Consider the following 25,053-nt stretch of genomic DNA (forward strand, 5'->3'; position numbering starts at 1 on the left):
AAATTCTCCCAGAGTTTCAGCCCTGTTAAGGAATGACAGAATATGCCAGTTAACTTAATTCATTCAAACTTTACCTTTCTTTTTCTGTTGGGCTGCCAGAAGCAGGCAGTGAAAGAATAGTGAAAGAATAAAGGCAGTGAAAGAATAAAGAGTTCTAAAGACAAACAAGTTCCCCAGGGATAATGTGATGATGGATAATGGAGAGTTAGTTGTACAAGTAAAAAGTAAATGCAGTTATTTTTATGTGCTGTTCTTTGATCCTGGTCAAATATTTACATTCCATTCTTCTATTTCTGCAGATTATAGAAGAGCCTGTAGCTATTCAAGAAGGGTATTTGACTGGTCTTGATCAATCTGAGAGACCTGTTTGTTACCAGAATTGACTAAACTCACCTACAGTAAGCTCGTATGCACCATCTGAAAAACACAGATGGAAATCAATTGCTAATTTGAAGACAATTTACCAAAAATTCATGGTTCTACCAAGCATCAAGATATCAAAGTAATTTAATAAACTTAATCCTATGTTAGAGGAGAAAGAAGGTAAAGCTGTCATAGTAGATGTATAGAATAAATAGTATATGCTTTGTATATAATTTCATCTTGCACATGGCACTCTAGTCATCTTTATTTCTAAAATAAAAATAATATTTTCTATCAGTATTCCCTTATATCTGTCAGTGTTCTCATGATCTATTCCACATTCATTTTGCTAATGAAATAACTGCAAATTAGGCTATATTTACATTATTCAAAAATGACAATTATTAAAATTATAACAAATAAAATGATCTATAAAATTGCTCATGAATTCTTAGATTTCTCCTCATTTTGGATTATGTTTATAGCAAATATCATTTAAAATATATATGAAATATAAAAACTACCATTTATTTTTCAGAAGTTCACCTGTGCTTATTTTTATCCATTTGCTTTGCACTGGGAAATTTGTTGACATTTTGTTTTGTGTGACAAAAATTTTCTTCTTAATGCAGAGAGATTTCTCCTGTGTTCAGAGTATAGGCATTGGTGGACACTGCCTAAGAAGAATTTGGGGCTTCATAAAATACTTCTATATTTAAACTGAAAGTTCACCAATAGAAGGGTAAAGATTTGTGTTATCAATAAGATTTTAGATCTTCTCATACCATCTTAGCCATTGAGGGTGGTTCTAAACTTGGCCCACCACAAGCAGAATCTATTGTCCTTGTACTAGTAGTGTAAAAGATTGTCATCCTTATACCAGTCAGGAATTATAAAGAGATATTACATTCAAAAGGTGATTAAATCAATCTGAGTTACTTCTGGTTGGCTGTATTTTCTTTGACCTAACTTTAATATTCAAGTTCTCATAAGATTTTTTTAATGTGCATTTTAGAATAATATGACTATTGCTTTTGATTGATCTTCTGTCTATAGCTAAAACAAGGAAATGTTTATCAATAGAGGCAATTTTCTTTGCTTTTGAACCACATAAATCTTACAGGTAAGAAATTACACAAGTGAGGAATGGAAAATATCCAGTGATAGAAGAAATGTTTTGATGTTAGCATATTATTGGTATACAGTAGCTATTTAAATGATTATTGACTTATTCACTTGCTAGCATAGACCAAGGACCTTGTGCTTAGAACAGTGCATGGCACACTCAGTGCTTATTGAAGTGAATTGAATGGGATTGACACTTTTCACAAGTTTTGAGGACTCTGTTCTCACAGGGAAGAGGTCATGTCATTTGAAAAAGCATTGAAAGAATTAATGTAGCTTGGAAAAGTAAAGACATTGAAGAGTTATGATAACTGTCTTAAAATTATTGAAGGCTTTGTCAAATGGAAAAAAACATTAGAATTGTTCTCCTTGGCTTCTTCTCATGGGGAAGAACAAGGAACCTTAGCTTGATGTGAAGAATAAAAGCTAAGTAAAAGTAGAATAGGTCCCCTATGGATATAGTGAGTTCTCCATTACTGGATATCTTCAAGAAAGGTATGTCTACCTACTGAATTTGTTGCAGAAGACATTTTTTTAATTCAGGCACAAATTGAATTAGATGTTCTTTGAGGTCCTTTCCATCTTCATCCTCTAATGTTTTATCTATTTATCTATCTACCTGTCTGTCTATATCTATCTATCTATCTATCTATCTATCTATCTATCTATCTATCTATCTATCTAGTAAACTGTTACCTTCTATCTTAGAATCCATACTAAGTATCAGTTCCAAGGCAGAAGAATGATAAGGGCTAGCAATTAGGGTTAAATGATTTGTCCAAGGTCAATGGCTAGTAGATGTCTGAGAACACATTTGAACCTAGGACTTCTTGGTTCTAAGCCTGGCTTTCTGTCAATTGAGCTGCCTAGCTGCCCCAATTCTCTACTGTTTAAATACAAGTAAATTTTAGATTATATGATGACTCTCTTTTCTAGTTAGGGCCCGTATAAAATTGTGGCTCCCCAAAACTCTATTTTTTTCTCTGTGAAATGTCCTACCATGCCCGTGTGACTCTTCTTTTCTAATTTGTAATCTAAAGAAAGAGAAATTCCGAAAGAGAAAACACATGCTTTGTATAAAATACTCAGCAATTAAGCTAACAAAAGACAGTTCTCTCACAACCTGTGTTGCTTCATAAACTTTAATAGGGAGAGTATGGCTCAAGTATGTAAAATCATTTTCAGTGCAAACTCTGATAATAGAACCCTTTTTGAAAAAAAAAAAAGATAGGCTAGGAATCTTTTGGATATCCATTTCCCAACCATAGTCCAATCTGTAAATACTAGAGTTCAAAATATACTGATTTTTAATGAAATGTAGCAGTATAAAATTTTTCTTCTAACTTTTTTTAGATTTTGAGTTTCATAGACCATGGAAATAGCTGAAGTTGTTTTGTTTTGGACAAATAATTCTGCTTTGGAGAGGTCTGAGAGGTTGTAGAGACCAGAAAAAATGATTAATCTTCCATCTTTCTGTTCACATGACCTGGAAGTAGAAAAAGTCTTTTTGGCAAAATTCCCATTCAGTTGTAATTCTGCTGTGTATGTATGTATGTATGTATGTATGTATGTATGTATGTATGTGGGGGGCAGGGAGAGTGGCTGTGCCCAGTGTATATATACTGAGTTATATTTACCCACACTGTAATATTTTAGCACTTGCACAAATGTGTGGATCTCTAATCACTCTGTGAACTGACTTGCTTTTTTTCTGCCTTCCCTCATACTAACAGGTATAGGTTCTAGAGAAGGACCACTGTCATGTGATATATTCAAACTCTTCCAAGGTCGTAGAAGCAACTTTTGTGTGTGGGTACAACTTTAACTCTTGAAACCCAATTGGTAGATTTCCATTTATACTCATAATCATAAACAAATTCACTTCCTAATCATTGCTATTTACTTAACAATAAGGCAAAGGAAATAATAATATCACAGATATTTAGACCGAAGAAATAATGTCACATGATCAGTAGAGGTGGAATAAGTACACATTTGTAGAAACCTGGCAGAAAAAGCCTGATTGAGGAAATTCCATTTGCTTGGGGATAACTCAGAGGGTGGGCTTTGATAATAACAATAATAATAGCTAACAGTTTTACAGTGCTTACTGGAACTGTGCTAAGTGCTTTACAATTATCTCATTGGATCTCACAATAACATTGGGAAGCAGATGATATTATTATCTACTTTTAACATATGAGGAAACTGAGGCAAACAGGGTTAAATGACAATTTTGATTGCAGGTTCTTTTAATTGAGAAAACTAAAGCTTATCAATTTGGTTCTCATTGAACAATATAGAAAAGTCTCATGCAACAGGAGGTTGAGCAGCAAAATTAGACCTCTGCATCCTTGCTTATGACAGCAAAGTCATTGTCAGTCTTTCCCCTTTTTACTTTTCTCTCTCAAACCAGAGTGCAACAGAGAGAGAAGCAAGCACTTCTCTAAGGCTCCATTTCAAATGATGTATTTCAGAAGGGCCATGAACTTCTATATCTCTTCACCTAATCAGGACTCTCATGGCTGATACTGATGAAGTCAAATCTCTGGTCTGGCTTTCCTCAGATTGATAGTTTTTTTTTTTTTCTATAACCCCTACTGAGCCTTCATCCTCCTTCCTGACCTTGACCATTCTAACCGGGCTTCTTAAACTTCTTTAGTAAGCTTTCTGTAGCTTAAATCAAAGCCTCTTATAGTCCTTCACTGACCTTGTTTGAGGAAAAATATAAAAATTTTCCTATGAAATCAATAATTTTTATCTATTCATTCCTTCATCTTCAGATACTTAAATGGTATTTCATTGCCTTAGTTTTACCATTTTACATCTTAGAGCAATTAAGTGCAATTGAGCTAAGGATCCAATATTTTCTGTAGCCTTGGGGAAGGTTATTTATTTATTTATTTATTTATTCATTCATTCATTCATTTATTTATTTATTTTTGGTTTCAGTTTCAAATCAATCCTTTTCCCACATGCTGCCTTTAAAACTACTTTTCTTCACATTTACATTTATAAATTGTTAATGAACAAAACTCTTTTATGATACTTGAATCATTACAAAATTCACATGCAAAAGAGTCATCATCTTACATCCTTTACAAGGTCTTTTAAAATTTACATTTAATTTTTTTCATCAGAACCTCTCATTTCCCATTTGAAAACTATTTCTTCACAAATTAGTTTTAACAGTCTTTTTTTTATTAAACTAAAGTAAATTTTCTACTTCTAGACATAAAACTGCTTACTTATGGAAAGGGTGATACCTTACACATCTGTTAAATCATTTTTTCCTTAGGAGAAATAATTTTCCTGTCATGTGGAGAACAAAAGAGCTCCATACAAAAGGGAAGTTTCTTAAAGGGATAAAACATTATACAAAGGGCAATTAAACTTAATAAAATTATTTTATAGCATCTATAACATGAAATTTATTTAATATTATTTATTGATAGTACTAAATATTTCATCCTATCCAAATTTCTTATGCAAAATATATTTCTATATTAGCCATGTTCCAAAAAAACAAGAAAAAGTAATGTGATAAAATTATAGTGAAATTTGCTTTTCTTTCTGGAGGTAGATAGCATTTTTCATCTTAAGTCTTTTAGAATTTTCTTGAATCATTGTACTTTTACCTTACCTTTAACATTTAATATTGCTATTTCTGTGTACAATGTTCTGCTGGTTTTCCACTTCACTTTATATCAGTTCATATAAGGTTTTCCAGGTTTTTCTGAGATCATCCAGGTCATCATTTCTTATAATAATATTCTATCACAATCATATGCCATAAATTATTCAGCCTGTTCCCATTTGATGGTCTTTCTTTCAATTTACAATTCTTTGTCATCACAAAAAGAAATTCTAGAACTTTTGGGTATCTTTTAATCTTTCTTTGATGTCTATTAATGGTAGCTCACACTATTCATTAATTTTTGCCATGGGGGGATAGATAAGTGTTACAGAGTGAGAAAAGGTTGAAGGAAATTTTGGGAAATCTACATGGTTAGCTCATATGGAAAGTTATGCAAGTTCAAAATTTTTGCTTACTGACTAGCTGATAAGCTAGCAAAAGGATGTATTATCCAGAGCAATACAGATATCAAAATGTTTAATGCCATTTATTTTTTCTCCCTATTTGTTTTCTTTTCACTTCATCTACTCCTATCTCTAATTCTTTCTTATAATACCAGAGATGAGGGTGCAGATGGAAAAATCAAATTTAAACCAATATGGGACAAACACTTCACTTTAATGAGTCTCAATTTCATCATTTAAAATGAAGAGTTGTATTAAATCCCAAGTTCATTTCAAATATGACTTTATAGATCCTCTTATTTTTTCATTCTTATCCTAATTTGTTTTTTTTTCTACTTTAAACCCTTTTATTCTTATTCTTGGACAGCCTACTTGACTACACATTTTGTTTACATCAGAAACTTCTTCACTTGGTTAAGTATCTTAGATATCTTCCTAATAACTTATAAAATATTTTATCCTCCCCAATTATAGACAAAACAATTTTAACATTCATTTAAAAATGAGTTTCAAATTCTCTCACTACACCTCACCATCCATGCCTTCCCACCTCCCTGAGAAAGTCAGAAATCTGATGTCATTTTACATGTATAATCATGTAAAACATTTCCCCATATTAGTCATTTTGTGGAAGTGGTCTTGAACAACAACCAAAAAAAGAGAGTGAAATATAGTATATTTTGGTGTGTATTCAGATTTCATCAATTCTTTTTCTAAAGGTGGATGATATTTTTCATCATGAGTTTTGGGAGATTTTCTTGGATCACTGTATTTCTGAGACTAGCTAGGCCATTCAAAGTTATTCATTATATAAATATTCTGGTTCTGCTCACTTGACTTTGCATCAAAATATTTCATCCTATACAGATTTTTAACTCCAAGATTTATCCTTTGATGTAATTTCTTTTTAAATATTATCTCTTAAATTATGAATTAGCTGTAAATTGGACTGAAATATTAGAACTAATAGAATTTGACCTCCCCACCTTTACACCACCACATTGTAAAATGGAAATATTAATTTTTCTCATTTGTAGAAAATAGATTTTCTGCTTTTGTCATTTGAAATAAATTCTCTTTGAAAAAAAACTATACCATAGATTTAGAGTACTTTCCTTCTGTAGGGTCAGAGTATTACATGAAACCATAAAATGTTTGCTTTGAAAGTTATCTTATTAACCTAGTCCAACCCCTTCAATTTACAGATAAGAAAATGGATTTTGAGAGATGATGTTGGAGACAACTACCTACAAAATTAGTTACTGATTTCTGATTCCTAGTCAATGTTTTTTAGATTACACTGATGCTCAGTTTTTCAATGTTTATTTTTTCATTTAATTTAACACAATTTCTGTGGCAAAGCAAAAAGGGACACATTTCATTAATCCTATTTTATAGATGAAAAAACTGGCATGCAAGATAGCTAATTACTATAGAATCACAGATTTTCAGAGTTGTGAAGGACTTCAGGAGCTATTAAATTCAACTTATTCATGAAAGGAATCTCTACCATAGCATACAAGTATTCAACCAACTTCTGCTTGAAGACTTCCACGATGAGGACAACACTTCTTGAGCTACCCTAATTTAGCCTTGTTAAGCTCTAATTGGTAGGACTTTTCACTCCATATAAAGCTTAAATTTAGCCCTCTATACTTCTTCCTTTTTTCTGCCTCTACCTCAGGGGGCCAAGGAGAAGAAATCAATTTTTTCCTTCATATGAAAACCCTTTAAATATTTGAACATAACTCTCAAATACCTTCCAAGCCGCCTTCTCTCCAAATAAATGTACCAAAGAATTCCAGCTAATCCCTATCTAAAATGGACTGAAAGACACTCACTGTCCTATTGTCTCCTCTCTGGAATTTCTCTAATTGATCATTTTCCTTCTTAAACCGAGCCTGGACTAATAGACTCTTAGGAATACAACTGAGGTCTTTTGACTGCTCCTTCAAGACTTTATCCTGCTTCTGGGCAGTATGTGGAGTGCCTTACAAGAAGCCATATTGTTTTCCTTATGCTTAATTAAAATATGACAAAAATTATAATTTGACATGAATCAGTGAAGAATAATAAGACTATAAAGGATTTATAGTATCTTATGGAAAGTAGTAAGTGAATAAAACATACTATCATTGTAAAATTTGTGAGTGAAGGTTTTCTTCTGTGGCACGAAGATAAAAATGATCAATGCACAGCCTTTGACTATTTTTGGAATAGTCAAATTTAGGGACCTATAATTCAGCTTTTTATTCCTTTTGGAGTTGATTCTAATTCATGACAGTTTTCTCCTTTGAGCCATGGGTGATGTAAGAGCACAGAGATGAGGTAGACAAGGCATAAAAGAAAACATTTCCAAACAGGCTCCAACAATTCCTGGAGTATAAATGGAAGGAGAATTGTGGAACATTCTGTTCTTTATCTTCATTCTTGGATGAAAATAAAATGACAAGCAGCACCACACACATATCCACCCACACTATTTTCAAACATATAAACCAATTAAAAATGCACTAATGACATGGGTAGCATCACTATCTATCTTTAAATGCCTTCCAGTCACAATTCCATCTGTTAGACAATAAAAGGAGACAAAATATAATCAACTTCAATAAAGAAGGCATTAAATATATTATAGTTGATTTATTTTATGCAAATCCTTTTAACTCTTTGATCTCTAAATAGGTTGTAAAAATAATATGCAGTGTATATATATGGCTCCATTAAGTTTTATTCCTAAATCAAATATGTTGAAAAATGATATTTTATATGTCTTTTTCATGTAGAAATAATTGAGTTCACACAATGTTTTTGCAAAAAAATATGGTATTAACTATCATATTGTTATAAGTAACAATACATTATGGTTCTCTGAAATTGTTTTAAAAATCATACCTTTTCCATCCTTATTAATTTTCCCCTGTTCTCACTATATGACTGGACCATTTTTGATGGGCATGTTTCCTTGTTTAATTCCTTTATTGATTCTAGTGATTAGAAGGTCAATAGTTCTGGTTATCAGTTTGTTACATCTTTCAAAGATGAAGAGACAGCATGACATAATGTTTAGGATCCTTTAAAAAGAATAGTAATTTTAGCTCTTCCTTCATAGAGAAACTATTGATAATATATAAATATCTTGTTCTCATTTTGACATGCCCTGTTTCCCAGGATGACTTTATCTCTGCTTCATATGAAGACCATGGAGACTGCCATATAGTACCACTTGGCTTATATTTGAGAGGAAAGAAAGGTCATTTGTTCTCATTTTCAGTGGAGGATTGCAAAGGATATCCTTGATTTAAAATAAAACAAACAAAGATTTTTTATGGGGGATTCCCAAATATAGGGAACAATAATTTAATTTAGTTAAGACATTGAATGTGTTTTTTTCTATGTCCATTTTTAGATACAATTAGCTACCTTGTTTTGTTGATAGGATAGCCATAGAAAAGGTAACAAAGAAAAGACAAATTATGCAAGTTAATGGTAAAATGAGGTTTTAAATCTGCTTCTTTATGTTTTTTTTCCTGTAATAGTGGGATGTGTTACATCATATAGCTGTAAAAATATATGAATTACACAAATAATTTTATGTATTAGTAATAACAACAGCTCTGATTCAGACAACTGAACAAGAAAGGATTCTTTATTTTCTTAATAAAATATTTTTTCTAGTTTAGTTAATTTCGTCTATGGAGAAGGGGTTTTTCTCTGGGTTGAATATCATATTTTGGCATCTACATTATATATAAAATATGTAAAATTATAAATTTTTGGTAGATTGCTTAAATGGATTAAATGTAACACAGTTAAATGGATGGAACAATGATATGAAATTAAAATATCCAATGATCCCCAAATGTAAGGGATAGGAAAAGCCTTAAAGATTATCTAGACCAATGTTTTTATTTTCAAGTTAGAAAATTTGAGCCCTGAGAAGGAAGTTAGTTTACCATTGATAAATCATATAGTAGAGGAGTATAAATGTACCTTTGACGTGGCTTTGACTAATTAGACACAATCATGTACCCTCATTAAACTTATCTTCAATTAGTATGATAATAAGTTTCCTATTTTGCAAGATGTAGTAGGAATATGTGAGAATATATTCTGTAGAAATGTTTTGAAATTCTTCAGATGTCTACATGAATGTGGACTTTTCAAATAAAGTTTCAGTAAATAGCTAGGTGGATATTTATATTAGATGTTCTCCAACACTAAATATGGTACATGCTGTTTTGATATATTTCATTAGAAAAATCCCTGATTTTATACACTATGTCTGTGAAATGCTGTTGCAGATTACACAAATACTAAATGAGTGTTGACCTTTATAATTTAAAAAAGGGAAACTACTTCAAACAATGATACCATTATCATGTATCACAATTGAATACTGGAACATATGCTTATGGCCAAAATCAGAAAGTATTTTCATAATTTTGATAGAAGGTGTGTAAAGATAAATCCTGAATTTATTTGCTGCTAGAAGATGTTCATTTTCTTATGTGTAAACTTACTCTGGAGAGAAGTAAAAAATGGAGATGTATAAAGGACAACAATGACAAATGTAGTAAAATAAAATTGAGGTTTTCTCAAACTGACAATTTTTGAGATCCACTTGGAATGCTGCCATAACTCACATCAGAGTATTTATCCAAAGCTTCATTTTCTTATTTCATTTGGCAATAAAATTCATTGGGATTGAAATATATTGACCAAAATTTTCATATGTATTGATTGCATTTGTTTTTTCCCTCTCTTTATTAAAATTAATAACAAGTTTTGTTATAAGAGATGACTGTGATAAAATACAAAAGGAAACAGACAATATAAAAAGAAAAGAATAATAAAAATAAAGTTTAAAAATCCATTAACAGTTTACAAGCCCAGGTCTTAAGAATTTGAGGATATGAAATATCTTGGAACCAACTAGTATGATGTTAAAGAAATGCAGGTAGCTAACAATAAAGGGTACTAAAGAGAGAAAATACTATTCCAAAGTATAGTGTCAGTGTCAGAACACTGAATAGGAACAAGAAGTAAAAAAGCATTTTTGAGTTGCCTGCTATTTGCCAGGCTCTGTGCTAAGTACTTTATGAAATTATCTCATTTGACCTTCACATTAACCTCATAAGGTAGGTTCTAGTAAGGTCTTTATTTTACATTTGAGGAAACTGGGTTAGGCAGAAGGTAAATGACTTGCCCTGGATCACATGGCTATTAAGTATCTGAGGCCATATTTGAAGTATGTCTTCCTGACTCCAGGCAAAGCATTCTCTCTATGATACTACCTAACTGCTTCTAACTAATTGACTAGGAATTAGTAGAGTGAGGGAATTTTGTCCATGATGAGGTAGAAATGTCATTCAGCTAAAAAAATCATTTTTAGGAAGCATCATGATATACATAGTTATACCCATAGTAAAAAATACTTGAATTCAGATTTTGCCTTAGATACTCATTAGATGTATAGCTCTGAGTAAGTCATTTAAGTGCTCTTAGCCTCAGTTTCTTCATCTATAAAAAGAGAATAATAGAACCTATATAACAGTTTTTTGAAGTATAAATAAAATGAATAAATATATAAAATTTAAAGTGCTATATAAATAATATTAATTATTGTTTTTTATTGTTTTTATGTATCTACTGTGCAATTCAGTTTTATTGGATAACTATTTATTTATTGCCTTCTATGAGCAAGGCTTCTTGGCTTTTAAGATATAGAGACAAAAATAAACATTTTTTCTCTCAGTTTATAATCTACTCATTGAGGCAGGGACCGTGTTATAGAAACAAAGTCATGTAGAATATATGGCCAAAGTAAAATTCAGTACATAAAATGTGAATGCCAAAAGAGATTTAGATAGTATTACCTTTGGAAAAATTTGAGCAAAGAAAGCATGATTTCATTTGGGATTAAATATTGAAGTCAAACTATTCTTGCTTTCATCTCCACAACTAGATGATATTTGACAGAAATTATACTTAAGTACAATTCTACATGATCAACTTCTGTAAGTTAGACATTGGGAGCATATCTAGAAGTTCATGATCAAAATGGTGAAAGAGAACTTTTTTTTTCCTTCTTAAGGATCTGAATATTGATATTATATGGGTTGCAATCTTACTATATATAAAATCTGAGGATTAACCTGTAATCTTTTTATTATAGCTGTTGAAATTCATAAAAGACAACTAGCAAAACTTATGTAATCTTACATTAAAAATTAACTGATTTTCAACTTTATTTTTGATTCATTAGTTTATAATTAAATAGATTAGCAGCATCAACTTATTCTCATCATTTTTATTTGCTTCTTTCTTATTGTATAAGATACTTCTCAATGGGTGACTTAGATTCAACTTAGGCATTGGTCAAGATATTGCCAAGGCCCAGAATATAAGCTCTTTGAGGGCAGGTATATGGTTTCATTTATTTCTTTGTATCCTCTGTACTTTGTGTACACATACACATGCACATACACACATACACATATGTGCGTGTGTGTGTTGTGTTTAACAACCTGGTTATTATGGTGTATTGGACCTGTATCTTCTTTACAAATTCCTTTTTTATTATTATGTTATATAAAATATAAAAACTGTCTTAAAATGCATCACCAGATAAAACTAGAGTGGCCTCTTTCAGGAGCTGTAAATTCAGGTTAGAAGCCTTTCCAGGGTATTTAGGCAACTTCAGAGTATCATTTAAATGTAAAACAAAATAATGGAACTTGATAGAGATAATTTGAAAAGTAGCTGCTCAAAAAATCATAAACTATGCATGACCTTTTACACAGCCATGTCATTCCTAAGCCAGGAAAATATATTTTAATTTGTTCTATGTCACCTATAGGATGGGTTGGACTTTTTATTCTTTTTTAATATTTAAGCTTTGAACTTGACTAACATAAAATAGAATTGAACATTCACATATAAAAAATACAATGGGGGAAAAGGATTATACATTTAACTATGAATATTATATGTAATTCATTTTTCCTTTTAAGTAGAAAATAAATTCAACCTATAATTTTTAAATGTCTTTCTTGGCTTTGGTTCCTCTTGGATTTCCTTTTATTCTGTTCTGTACATTAAAATATCCCATTAATCCTTTTTTCTTTTTCTTAATTATTGACATTTATATTGCAAACTTTCTTTCCCACCAACATTCTTCAAACACATCAAAAAATAACTAAACTTTTATAACAATTACACATATTTGAGTGAAACATAATCCCATATTGGACATAGCCCAAATGTATATTTACTTTTGAATCCAGTACTTCTCTGTCAGGAGTTGGGTAACACATTTCATCCTTTGTCCTCTGAGCATTTATCAGAGTTACTAAATCTTTTAAAGATTGTTCCTTTATATCATTGTTACTGCATGAATTGTTAATCTAGTTCTGCTCACATCACTCTGAATCAGTTCATATTCTCTTCCTAGGTTTCTCTGAAACCATCCCATTTTGTCATTTCTTATAGTACAAAAATATTGCCTAATATTCAGATACTGTAATTTGTTCAAATATTATCTAATTAATATACCCTCTTAATTTCAAGTTTTTTTGCAACCACAATAAAAAGTATTATAATTATTTTGTTCATGTTTCCCTTTCTACTCTTTTTTTTCTGTTTGCATTAAAGGCCTAAGAATAACATTGCTGTGTAAAAGATCATGTTTAGTTCATGCCTTTTTGAGCAGCTACCTTCCAGAAGGACAACCAGTTCTCAGTTCTAGCAACAGTATTTGAAGTACTGGCTGCTCCCTAGAAATAAAATTATCGCCTTTCCTTTTTGATTACCTTTCCTGATTTTTTAAGTATAAGTTGGAAACTCAGGGTAGTATTAATTTGCATTTCTCTTAGTATTAGTGAAGTAGAATGTTTATTTTGTGTAACTATTAATAACTTACACTTCTTTCTTTGAGAACTGCTTGTTCATTTCCCCCATTTATCTATTAGGGAATGATTCTTGCCCTTACATATTTGAGAATGTTCCTTATGGGTCCTTTTTCAGAGAAACTTGTTACAAAGATTTTCCCCCAGTTACTGTTACCTTCTAATTTTATTTTATGTATTTGTGCAAAAGCTTTTCAGTTTTATGTTATCAAAAACGTATTCTTTTTATCTTCTGTGCTTCTCTTCATTCCTTGTGTGATGATGCACTCTTCCTATTCATAATTATGAAAAAGATTTCCTTAATTGCTCCTCTACTTTGTTTATGATGACCTTTTATATCCAAGTTACACATCTAAATGGAGCTTTTTGTGATATAGACAGTGTGGTATATTAATCAAACCCTAAATTCTGACAGGTTGCTTTCTAGTTTTCCTAGCAGATTTTGTCAAATAATGAGTTGTTATCTTGGGGATTGGCAGTAGGTAATGTGTTTTTAAATTACTATGGAAGAATCTTCGATAGAGTCCTTTAATATCTGGTGTTTTTAATAGTCTTAAGTAACTTTTTCAGTTAAAGTTGTCAGATAGGAAGAAAATAACTATGACAATAGCTACCACTGATATAACAATGTAAGGTTTGCAAAGTACTTTACAAATATACCTGCAACAAACCTGGAAGTAAGGTACTATTAAGACTCCCAGTTTATGGATGAAGAAACTGAGGCAGATAGAAACTAAAAATGTCTTGTCCAGAGTAACATAGCTAGTAAGTACCTGAAGCTATATTTGAATATAATAGCCTTTTCTCTACTATTAAAGAGATGACAGAAAATCTCACATATACAGCAATCATTAATAATTGTATCTCATTCATACTGTACTCAGTAAAAGAAATTATTTTATGTGTTTTCTCTCCAGTTTCTTCCAAAACACCATTAACATTTAATAAGGAATATAGTGGAATGAAATCTGTGCTTCTTGGAATAAAACCATGTATAGACATCAATACTATCAAAGTATAGATTCCTTATGATATATCTCCATCTTTTCTGTCTTCTATGAATCTATCCTTTGCTTACTTTTATACTTATTTTGTATGCTATTAATACTGAACATTTTAGATCACCCCTGTAATGTGTATACTTTCTCAGAGTTTGTCTTGTCTGTATTTAGGCTTTTCAATATTTCAGATTATAAACTCCTTAAGAGTAAGGAATGTTTTGGTTCAATTTGATTTATAGGAACATAGAGTAACAGTGCATAATAGAGAATATAATAACTAGTTTTAATATCTTTTGGATGATTTGATGGACTATGGTTCTGAAATTAAAGTATTTGACTCTTTGCTTAGATTATGAACTCCTAAATCCTCTTGGCAAGATGTAATTCTCCATATAAGTATATAATAGAATACTACATTGGTTGTAGATCATGGTCAGAAAGCTGGAGATCAGCATCTTGGCATAAGTAGAAAGTTATTTCTTAATGTTTGTGCTTAATATTGCTTGCTATTTCAATAGTAATTGCAAATTTTGTCTATTTTTTTCTTTTATAGGCAGCAGTCTGCTGAAGACCTTGCCAGAGTACCAGCTAATTCTACAAGCAATATCTTGAATAGACTATTGGTCAGTTATGATCCCAGGATAAGACCAAATTTCAAAGGTTTGTCTTTATGAAGGTATATCTTCACCCTTTGAACCTTAAGAATTAAATCCATTTCTAAGTGTAATATAAGAATCTGTACAGATGATTTCTCAATTGGAAGGTAGGATGAGAAAAAAAAAAGAACTACAGAGTTATTTGGAACTAGCAAGTCATATGCTCATATCATCTCCTCCAATATTTTTTTTTCAGACTAAGTAAATGCTTTTAGGATTTAGGAATAATGTTTAATAAAATACTGGTTTGGGAGGACTAGAACTAATTTATAAACTAACTATGTTAAAGTAGATTCTTTGAATTCAGTTTTATTTAAGGGAACATGATTTTCCTGTGGCAAACAGTTTGCATGAAAATAAACCATGCTAAAATTTGGGATCATTTTTAAACTGCCTCTAACCTTTTTGGGGGGGAGGATGAGGGGCAGAAAAACACAAAAATGTTTTAAACAGAAAACCTATTCAGCCTGTATTTAATTTATACTCACCTAGTTCCTCTACTAAGATAATTAAGATCCCATATTATTACTAAATGCATGCTAGTTGACTAGAACTTATATTGTCTAGCTGCTTTAAGGATAACAAATGTCTGTGTTAACAGAGGTAATTAATAGACATGTTCTGTATATTTTTTAAAAATCTGCAATCTTATTCTCTAAAAAATTCTTCTTCAATGTTTCTCCCAAACATTCTAGCAACTGTTAGCTTCAAATATATTTGTGTTTGTAAAAATTATTTGTAATATATATACATATGCTATTATTATAATTATTCTAATGGACTCTTTCCAATTTGTGTAAAAATCAATTGAGAATAAAAGTTACCACATTTATATAGCACATTAACTATTTGCCTTATATCATGATTGTTCAGTCTATGCAAATAGGAGTGAAAACTCCTTTCCACAAATATAGAGGAACTCTAGGTGAGGAACTTCCTCTATCAATACAGATGAAAGCCCCTCTTTGACTTAGATCATAGATTATAATTTAAAGTTGAAAGGGGCTTTGGAGATTATCAAAAGTTACCTGATAAACACAGAGGTTAAAAGATTTACTCAGTCATAAACTTAGTAAATATCATAAGGTTTGAAAGAATGTCTTCTTGACTACAGCATCAGTACTATTGTCCACCATGACATCTGCATCTATGTATGAATAAAAAAGTAATGAAGTACAGACATATATATATATGTATATATATATATATATATCCATATGTATTTGCATAGAAATTGTATGTTAGGAAATAAATCAAATGGTAAAACAAAAGCCCATTTGTCCTTTTGAGCTGCTTGGCCAAAAAGTGCTACCTTAATGGCTAAAACAAAATGAGTTTCTTACAATTAAGATTTGTTTCTCTTCTAAGAAAATTCTATTCCCACACCTTATGAGAACTAAGACCATACTTGTAATAAAATAAAATTAAAGTCATGAGCAGATCGTGCAGACCTTATTCCTGATGATTTAGAAATGAAATATATGAAAAGCCTCCCCGGGAAAATACTAATCCCAGTTGTGCAGTTAAGGACAGGTATGAACATATATCAGATTAACATCATAAGGTTTTTTCGTCCTTTACAGAGGAAAAACAGTCTGCAGCTGCTTCGAGTCAACTAAAGTTACACAACTCTGTTGTAAAAATAAGGGGTTTTGTTCATTACCGGGGCCTATTCAGTTACTTTCAACATCAGCCATGGCCTGGGTTGTCACATGTCCACCATAAACCCATTCACCACCTGTTTTTCATCAGTAGGTGGTTATGTGGTTAAAAGGCCAACTGCACATTTTCCCTTTGCTCTGTTCCTCCTCTAGCTTTACCCCCTCCTCAATCCAGCAGCAGCCCACAAAGCAAAGAAAAAGGGGGCTGTAGCCTTATTGCAAAAGTCCATCTGTGAGCATTTTTTTTCTTTCTTGAAAGTGAGGTGAGCAGAATGAATCACATGCAAGTTTGATTTCCTTTAAAACTTAGTCAAAGTTTAAAAAAACACTCAGTTTATGATCAATGTCAAGTATGATGTGTAAGACATCTATTCTTTCTCCATTAAAGTAAGTTTTCTTATATGATTAAAGAGCCTATATTGGGGAGGTTGGTAAAAATAAGCAAATCATCAAGCCAGATTTTGTTAATCTATTTTAATGAAGAACATAAATACTGTGACATTTATTTATAGAAGGCAAAAAAAAGTAAGTAACATTTAAAAAATGAGCAATACTTCACCATCTTTTTCTGGGGATATATAGACATAACACATACATGCATATATGCATACATATCTTTATATAGTAAATAGTAACATCAGTGATTAATATTGCTACATAGTGACAATCAAATACAACTTATCTTCAATTGGTGTTATCTAAATTATTCAAAAGGTGGGATGATTTAATCAACCTTTTAAAAATTTTAAGTTTTGCAAAGAAATTGATATACATTGTTTCATTTTGAAGTAAGTCCTGCAGGAATTATTATCCTCATTTTCCAGATAAGGAAATTGTTACAAAGAGATTTTGGTAACATGTGTCAGAAGGAGGATTCAAATTCAATTCTATCCTGCCTGAGTGCAATATTCTTTCCATTTTACTAGGTGACTTCTTTCTTTATTTTGTTTGTTAATCTGTTTTTTATTTTAATTTTTCCCCAGATTACATGTTGATGCAATTTTAAATATGTTTTCTGACATTTGAAATCCTTGTTCTCTCTCCTCCCCACCTCTTCTTCTCCCCAAGAAGTCAGGTAATATGACATAGGTTGTACATATATTATCATATAATACATATGTACGTGCTCATCACTATGAGAAATAAGACATATTACTTATAATAGAGAAAAATTCAATGGAGAAAAAAGTGAATAATGGTATTTTTCAATCTGCATTCAGATTTGCTCTGTTTCTTCTAAGACAATGGGATTTCTTTTTTCATCTTGAGTCACTTAGAATTAGCCTGGATCTTTGCTTTCTTGAGAGTAGTTAAGTTATTCACAGTTGATCAACATACATTATTTTTGTTAATGTATATAAGGTTCTCCTGGTTCTGCTCACTTTACTTTATATCACTTCATATAAGCCTTTACAGACATAAATTGTGTGTGTGTGTATGTGTGATCAATCATGTTATTTGTGATTTCTTATGGCACAATCATATTCCATTACAAGCATGTAGCACAACTTGTTCAGCCTTTCCCCAAAAGACTGACATCCTTCAGTTTCCAGTTCTTTGCCACCACAAAAAAGAGCTGCTAAAATATTTTTGTACAGGTAGGTTCTTTTCCCCTCTCTTTAATCTCTTTGGGATACAGACCTAGTAGTAGCATTGCTGGGTCAAAGTGTGTACATAATCTTAGAGCCCTTTTGGTATGTTTCCAGATTAATCTCCAGAAGGTTTGTATTGGTTCACAATTCTACCAACAGTGTATTAGTGTCCCAATTTTTCCATATCCCCTCCAACATTTCTGATTTTCATTTTTTGTAATGTTAGCCAGACCAGTGGGCTCAGAGTTGTTTGAATTTGCTTTTCTCCAATTAATAGTGCTTTGGAAACTTTTTTTTTTTTGGATTATTAAAGGTAGTTTTAACTTCTTCTTCTGAGGATTGTCTGTTCATATATTTTGACCACTTGTTAATTGGGGAATGCTTTGTATTCTTATAATGTTGACTCAGTTCTCTATATATTTGAAAAAATGAAGCCTTTATCAGAGAGACTTGCTATAAAGACTTTTTTTCAAGTTTGTTTTCTGCATTTTAATCTTGGTATATTAGGGGACTTCTTAATATTTTCAGTTTTAATTGTTAATGATGAAGAAAGCATTTTAAGACCACATTAAAGTAATTTTGTAAAACTGTATTGAAAACTAAATACATGTCACCTAGAAAAAAAGTAACTTTCTGATTGCATTATTTATATAATCTCCTCTCATCTTTGCATTCATAGGTATTCCAGTTGATGTGGTTGTCAATATTTTTATTAACAGCTTTGGCTCTATACAAGAAACAACAATGGTAAGATTAAAATTTGAATATTCATATTCTGACAAAACTAAATATTTTTGTCTGTTGTTATTTTGTAAGACTGTTTTTTAAGCTAAAGGATAATGTGAAAATTTAACAAAAATTGAGATAGATTGTTGTTTTGATTATTAATGGAATAGGTATCTATTGCTGGAATAAAATGCTCAAAGGCTTCCAAGGCCTTATGAACTACATACATAAAAGATAACTCCATTTTCTCCAGAGTCTAATTTACTTCCTAGCTGAAATGTAAGAATAATGTGACAGTGTATTTTAGTAATTATTAAAGAATTAAAATGCCTCTCTGAATATCTAACTGATTATTGTCTGGTAAATATTTATACTCTGTGAACACTGAAACTACAATTGTCTTGATGTGGTTTTATATATATATATATATATATGTGTGTGTGTGTATGTCTGTATTTATGTATGTATGTATTTTCTGTTAATCATATTATAGAAAGATGGGTATTAGATGCCTAGAAATGCATTTTAACCAAGTATATTATAATATAAGCCATTTAAAGACTGGCAATAGGATAATGATATGTTTATAATCCTTATTATTCTTGCTAATAATTGTACTTCGATGTTGCTTAGCAGGTGAAGTATGTATATAATTCACTTAGTACAAGGACCTTTGTGCATTATTTTGCTAACCTGATGATATCATTCCTTTACCTAGGGGAAAAAACCAAAGTGAGCTAAGTAAAGACAGGCATTATTTTCATGGTCTGTATGTGAATATTTCTAGTGATTGGTTTTAAAGGACACTTTGGAAACAAGTCCAAAATTCCTATCCATACCGCAAGGCAGACTAAGACCAAGATACTCTCAAACGAAACACCAGTGTATATTCTCTTTTTAAAGTTTCATAAATAGAATATGCGCTGCCGTTTAGCTTTGGAGTACACTTTGTGGTCAGAAAGATGCAGTGTACCTGCCTACACCACCAAGCAGACCAATGGAAATGGTAAGTGATGCCTTCTTAATTGTAAAACTTGTTTGGTCAAACCCAATGTATAACTAGGTAAGGTTTGGTGGGCCAGTTACCATGGTTGGTTATTCTTCTGGCCTCTATTGTCTCTGCTATTAAAGTCTATCCTATATGACCCTGCAGTATTGTCATTTTTGGGGGGGGGGGCATGGGCTGGGAGATGGGAGACTTTTATTTGTGTTGAAAATTCCTAGTGCACAAACTCCATTCACTCATATAGGTCAGCAGCAGTGCAGTAACTCAGTCTTAACAAATTGCTTAGGTACGGAGAAATTAAGTAATTTGCCCACAGTTATACAGTTAGCATGTCAGAGTCAAAACCTGAAACCAAGTCTTTCTAACACTAAGGCTGACACTTGTTCATTATTACTGCTCACTGACAGATTAATCATCCAAAACCAATGCTTTTTGTTGCTTCACTCAGAAATTTTCTGTGGCTTTCATTTGTCTAATACTCATTGTCTTCTACAGCCTGAACCCAACATTTCTACCTATTTTGATATTTAGTGCATATAAATTCTTTTGTATTCTCAGATCTGAGGGCTGGCAATATTTTCATCATAGTCAAGTGAGGATCTGTAGGTAGCATCTCAATAGTCAATCAGGTGAAGTTTTATTACATTATCTGGAGAAAAGAAGCGTTTGGGATAGAAGAACATAAAGTGACTTCCTTACAATTATTTTGGAATTTCATTTAAAAAAAACATTTCAACTGTATCTCCTACAAATCCTTTATTCTGGAAAGAAATAATCTATTCTTTCCCCCAAAATATTACTTTTACCTTCCTATATTCTGTCTTTGCTAATATTGCTTCTTTGAGCTGGAACCCCTCCACCCCCCATATCTCTCCTTATAAATCGCATACCTATTTGTTACAATTTGAAAGTCTGCCTCCTCCATAAAGCCCTTTCACCTTGAATTCTAATCTAAATTCACAACTATTTTTGTTCCTATTTGATACTTGGAATTTGTACTGATTTAAGCCATACTTAGTACTACTACATATAATTCATAGTGTTACTTAACATTTCATGTTTTATATATCTTATTTCCTCAGATAGTTTATATTCAAGTTCATTTATTTTTTCAATTAATAAGAATTCATTTTATAAAAATGAATAAGAATTTATATATAGTATATGTATATATGTTATGTTTATATTAATAAATAAAATTTATGACTTGAATCAATATTATCATAACCAGAAGCATAATGATGATTTTTCTTTGTTTTGGATAAAAGCTCAGGGTTACTGAAAACTGTGGATTGATTTCTTAATTTATAATTAACAATGGGGTATCTAGATGCTACAGCAGATAGAGGGCAGGACCTGGAGTCGAGAAAATCTGAGTTCAAATATGACTTCAGGTGCTTAATATCTGTGTGATCCTGGTAAAGTCATTTAACTCTGTCTCAGTTTTCTACTCTGTAAACTAAATTGGAGAAGGAAATGGCAAACTACTCCTGTATCTTTGCTAACAAAACCCCAAAGGGGTCATGAAGAGTCAGAAATGTTTGGAAAATGTCTGAACAGGTATGTTTGGGATTTGATATATTTTTAACAATCTTATGTATAAACAGGAGCTTGAAAACTTTATCAAGTATAGGGAATTCCTCTTTTCATTTGAACCACATATTGTACCTTCAATATGGTAATGTCAAATTCATCTGGAAGATACCAGCTTGACATGAATAAGCAGAGCATTGTCAAACAATTATATTGTTTCCTCTCCAAAAAAACAATCTCATAAACATTACATAGATGGAAGGAACATTTTAAGATAGCACTTTGCTTTATAGAATCAAATAAATTGTCAAAGGCAACAAATAATAGTTAGAATGGGTTCTTGAATTTTCTATTACCTTTTATTTAGTTGTGTTTCTGTTAAAATGTGGTTAGCTAAATAATTCCATTTGTGGAAGCCTATCTTTTCCCTTCTTTTATGTTCATCAAGGATGAGATAAATAAAACATGTGCACAAATAACTATAATAATGTGTTAGTGCAGTAAGATAAGTAGCCAAGTGCAATGGTAACTCAAAGAAGGTACAATTTGCACCAAGTTGAAGGGAATCAGCAGCATGTATTTAATGTTAAATATGTATACATGACAACTAAAGTATTGTGGGAATATTAGACCCTGTGCTTATACTCAGAAAAGAAAAAGTGAATACTTTTTTATATCATTTAATTTTTTTTTTCATTTACAAAAATTGGACTGCTTAGATTGCTTCTCTGAAATGATCAAAGTATCTACTTAACTCTTTTTTACTTTGTATTGACATAAATGTTCAGAGTCAGATTCTAACTTCATTCCCACTTTACCTCCTACTCAACCTTCTACAAGAGACCTATGCCAATTTCCTCCCTACGCATCCGACTTACAACATGTTAATATATATATCACATCTGTTTGACTGTTTAAATTTTGTCTTCTCATCTTCAAAGACAGTGGCTGTTTTTCACCTTTAGTTGAAACCAAGGACTTAGAACATTAACTGGCAAATAATTAGGCTGATTGCTGACCAAATGACTGCAAAGGTATTTTTGAAATACACCTTTTTGTGTACCTTCTGAATACTAAGCTCTTAAACTTAAGTTACATAAAACATAATTTTACATATTCCTTTGCATGAATAAAATTCTTTGTTTAGTATATCTGAATAGAGTGAAAATACAAAGAATTGAGAAATGAGGAAAGCATTGGTTCAATACTAATGAACCTGCAAGAATTAGATTTTGGAAAGATGATCAAGATTGCCTAGATATTTCTCTTCCCATAATGTTTAATGGATTTATTCAGTTTTCTCAAAGGCAAATGCAGTGAGACATTATTGCTTATTAGCTAGAAAAATCAGAAGCCATGATAGGCATGCAGTTATGAAAAAAAAAATAATGCTTTCTATGAGGGTTAAATGACTCAGTAGATAGAGAGCCAGGTTTGAAGATGGGAGATCTTATGTTCAAATCAGACCTCAGATACATTATGCTGTGTGTGACCTTAGGCAAGTCACTTAACCTTGATTGCTAACCCTTCTCTTTTGTTTTAGAACCCATACTTAATATCAATTCTAAGACAAAGGGTAAGGAATTTTAATACTTTCAAAGAAGAAAATTTTCATTGTTTTAGGAAAATTGTGGATTTCAATATGGGCAAAAGGCAGTGATGTTATTAGTAACTCAAAGAAGAAGCATCTAATTATTATGCAAAGATATTAATAAAGTCTTAGTTTCTTTACATTCTAATTTTAATCTTGGATAGGTAGATGTTTCATTGAAACTGTGTTCTCACAGGATAAAACTTTCATGTTAGGAAAGAATTCCATTGATGTAAATTGGCAATTTATAGCTAATGATTTCAATTTATTTTTTTCCAGGAAATTTCATTATCCCCTTAAATTAAAACATGACATATTATAGCAGCTAACTTTATATTCTTGCCACATGGAATGAAAAATCCTTTATTGAATTCATAAATAGATTTCACTTTATCAATTCCCATCCTTTTCCTACTCTTCCTCCCTCATTGTCAATGATTTCTTATACAAAAATATACAAAATTGTTAGTTACACTTAAGGCCCTCTATAGTCTAGCTTATGCCTATATTTGTGGTCTTCTTTTGGATTACTTGCATTCACACAATGTTCAAGTTATACTGGACTTTAACCTTTCTCTCTACATAGCATTCCATTTCTTGTCTTCCTGTTCCAGGTTATCCTCATGTCTGTAATGCAGTCTATCCTGATCTCTGCTTTGGAAAATCCACAGATTACTTTAAGGCTGGTCTACCTTCTACATACTGACTTTCTTGATTCAGCCTTTTTCTCTTCTTCCTCTTGAATTTATATAGCCGGCCCCACTCATATCCCACAAACATCCTCCACCACACTCATTTTGTACTATTCACTCTTATTATATTGCCCAAGGGAATGAAGGGAATGTTTCTTTGTATGTTTTTAAATCCATGCCTATTATAGTGTTTTATATACATTAGGCACTTAATAAATATTTTAGTGAATGTAATGGAATTGTATAATATATTAATAATCTAGTAGAATAAAAGAAATAAGGACTATTAATCACCTATTATGTGCCAGGCCTTGTGCTAAGTGCTTTACCAAATATTCTTTCATTTGGTCCTAATAATAACCCAAAGAGGTAGGTGCTATTAGGATGCTCATTTTATTAATAAAACTGAGGTAGGCAGAAGTTAATTGAATTTCCTAGCATCACACATGTAGGTCTGAGAGCACATGTGAACTTGGGTCTTTCTGATTCGAAGTCCTGTATGCCATCAACTCTGACACCTAACTTATGGCTTTAAATGTAATTTTGCATAGTGTAAAATCCTTATTTGAGCCCTATTATCTTGTTAAATAAAAGGAAGCACAAAATTCAGGTGATTTCTCATTAGTGTTTTGTATTTTTTAGTATCTTACAATGCCACACATAGATAGAAAGACATAGGTTTAGAGGGAAGGGGGCCTCAGAAAACTAATTTCTACTCTAATTTCTTCATTTTCCAAATGAGGATATAAGTCCGAACAAGTAAAGGATTTGACCTACACTCACAGATGCTTAAGTAATATAGCTGTGATTTTAGCATAGGTCATCTGCCTTCTGGTGAATTACTTTTTTCTTTCTTTCTTTTTTTTAAAACCCTTGCCTTCTGTCTTTGTATCAATTCTAAGAGGCATTTGGAATTGGAATTAAGTGACTTGCCCAAGGTCATAGTTAAGAAGTATTTGAGGCTAGATTTAAGCTTAGGTCATTCTGACTCTGGGCCTGGCTTTGTATCTGCAGTACTACCTAGCTGCCGTAAAGTACTTTTTTCAATCCATCATACTGCAAGTGATTCTAGGAGATGAATTGCAGAACTGAAGGTTAAAGGGTGAGTTAACTGCTGACATCTGGAAGCCAGCTGCCATTTTAAAAAAGTTCAAAT

General features: G+C 31.6%; 1 protein-coding gene and 1 non-coding gene across 2 annotated transcripts in view; both read left to right on the plus strand.

Moving 5' to 3' along the window:
* The window catches only part of GLRB (glycine receptor beta), a 104,247-nt gene that overhangs the window by 18,602 nt on the left and 60,592 nt on the right, over positions 1 to 25,053 (plus strand). The window contains exons 3-4 of the mRNA XM_007496194.3: positions 14,994 to 15,100; positions 19,029 to 19,096. Of these exons, the coding sequence (XP_007496256.1) occupies positions 14,994 to 15,100; positions 19,029 to 19,096 (175 nt within the window). The remainder of the gene's footprint in view (positions 1 to 14,993; positions 15,101 to 19,028; positions 19,097 to 25,053) is intronic.
* Positions 19,950 to 20,009, plus strand: MIR7324 (microRNA mir-7324). The gene has a single exon (NR_127537.1). It is a non-coding gene; the product is annotated as a microRNA mir-7324 (primary transcript).

This window comes from Monodelphis domestica, chromosome 6, assembly GCF_027887165.1.
Source record: "Monodelphis domestica isolate mMonDom1 chromosome 6, mMonDom1.pri, whole genome shotgun sequence".
NCBI classification, from domain to species: domain Eukaryota; kingdom Metazoa; phylum Chordata; class Mammalia; order Didelphimorphia; family Didelphidae; genus Monodelphis; species Monodelphis domestica.